General features: G+C 55.3%; 1 protein-coding gene across 1 annotated transcript; it reads left to right on the top strand.

The window, feature by feature from the left end:
- Positions 1 to 733: 733 nt before the first annotated feature.
- SPRG_14816 (hypothetical protein) lies at positions 734 to 1284 on the top strand (the record flags this gene model as incomplete). The annotated part of the gene is made up of 4 exons (XM_012354937.1): positions 734 to 770; positions 821 to 906; positions 951 to 1119; positions 1166 to 1284. 4 exons carry the CDS (start codon positions 734 to 736, stop codon positions 1282 to 1284), a joined length of 411 nt encoding a protein of 136 aa, XP_012210327.1.
- Between the last annotated feature and the right edge of the window lie 350 nt (positions 1285 to 1634).

A 1634-nucleotide genomic window follows, 5' to 3' on the forward strand; every position in this document is an offset into this window, starting at 1 on the left:
GGAACGCCTCAAGACGCTCAGCTTATCGATGAAGTCGCGTTGCGTCGAGGTAATCCTCAACCGTGGTGCCATGACGCACTATTAATGCTAAATACGGCGATCTAATAGATTTTCTTCGTGGATTTCATGCCCCTTGTCTTTTACCGATGTCGCGGTGAGAAATGGCTTTTTTTAGACATGGGTTTGGCACACACACAGTTTTACACCGATCGACTTCAAAATTTAAGAGCTGTTGCGCCATCCACTTATCTAAGTCCTGTCAAAGCCATGAGCCGCGCCGAGGTTATATAGTCTTTGTACAAAAATAGTTATAGAGTGTCTTATACCGATGGCGAGCAGTGTACTAGTAGCACGGATTTCCTGGACGCAAACATAACTCTAGAGCTATGACACAGCAGGAAGCGATCGAGCTGCCACGATTCCGAGCAAGATTTATCCTCTGCGTCCGTGGTGACACGAGAGTCCAAGGTTGTTTCTCATGACGTCAAGTTCGCATGTCTGTGTGATTTCGACGAGGCTCGGCGTGCGTGGATCTATAAAGTTATGTGGCGCGAGACATCCAGAAATTGTGGTTCTCGCGGCTGGGGAACTGGTCGCTGCGGTCCGAATGTAAGGGATCTGGTCGTGGCTCGCTCTGTGCAAACTGCGCCTGGCCGCCGGCATTCCCGCGCAACACGATCGCTTTGCTGCGATCTTCCGGATAACGTAACCGGAGTCCAAATCAATTTGCAGCATGGACGAGACGCTCTCGCTAGGCGACCTCAAGGACGGTAGGCTGCCACGTATGACCCGACGAAGCTCACGTGATGGCCTCGTCTAGCGCTCAAGGAGACGCTTGAAGCAAGGGGCTCGCTGGGCCCGATCAAAGCGCGGCTGCGCGCCGAGATCTTCCAAGCCTTGGACGAGGTGCGAGGCCGCGACGCCGTCTCTTTGCTCCTATTGCCAAGTAGGGCGGCGTGAAGCCCAAGCTCTCGAACGAGAACTTGATCATCAACGAGCTTATCCGCGAGTACTTGGAGTACAACGGGTATCGCCACACGCTTTCGGTCTTTCTGCCCGAGTCGGGCCAGCCGCTCGAACGCCCGTTCCAGCGCCGCTTCCTCGCCCACGAGCTCCACAGTACGTCATCTTCTTGAGCCTCCATATACAGACGCATGGCGTGTAGTTGCGGAAGACCCGCGCTACAACCAGATCCCGCTGGTCTACGGCATCGTCGCGGCGCTCCAAGACGCGCGTACAACTGCCGAGAGTCGTCCTCGTACTACCCGCTCCGCCGTGGATTAGCTCATTGCTGCTTAGGCGCCGACGCACGACCAGCAACATCCCCGACGTTTGCCGTTCCGACGCCGTCCATGGTCGCATACTCCATTGTTGCGTCGCCTTGAATCCTTCCTGATGCGTGGTTTGCTATAGATGTCAGAAGTGGTACCAGACGCATCAGTCAACCATCTCGACATGCCACCGTCGCTCGCCCTCGAGACGCGGCCGCCCGTCGCCCGTACGTACATCGATCCTCTCTACCCGTCGTCTTTTTCATATTTCCATTTCCGTATGCTAGAGGCGTCGCCGTCCGCGGTCTTGTTTATGAATTAATCCAAACTGGCGGCGCTCCAGAGACGCACGTAGCCATCGTT

The sequence above is a fragment of the Saprolegnia parasitica genome (genome assembly GCF_000151545.1).
Source record: "Saprolegnia parasitica CBS 223.65 unplaced genomic scaffold supercont2.192, whole genome shotgun sequence".
Lineage (NCBI taxonomy): Eukaryota > Oomycota > Saprolegniomycetes > Saprolegniales > Saprolegniaceae > Saprolegnia > Saprolegnia parasitica.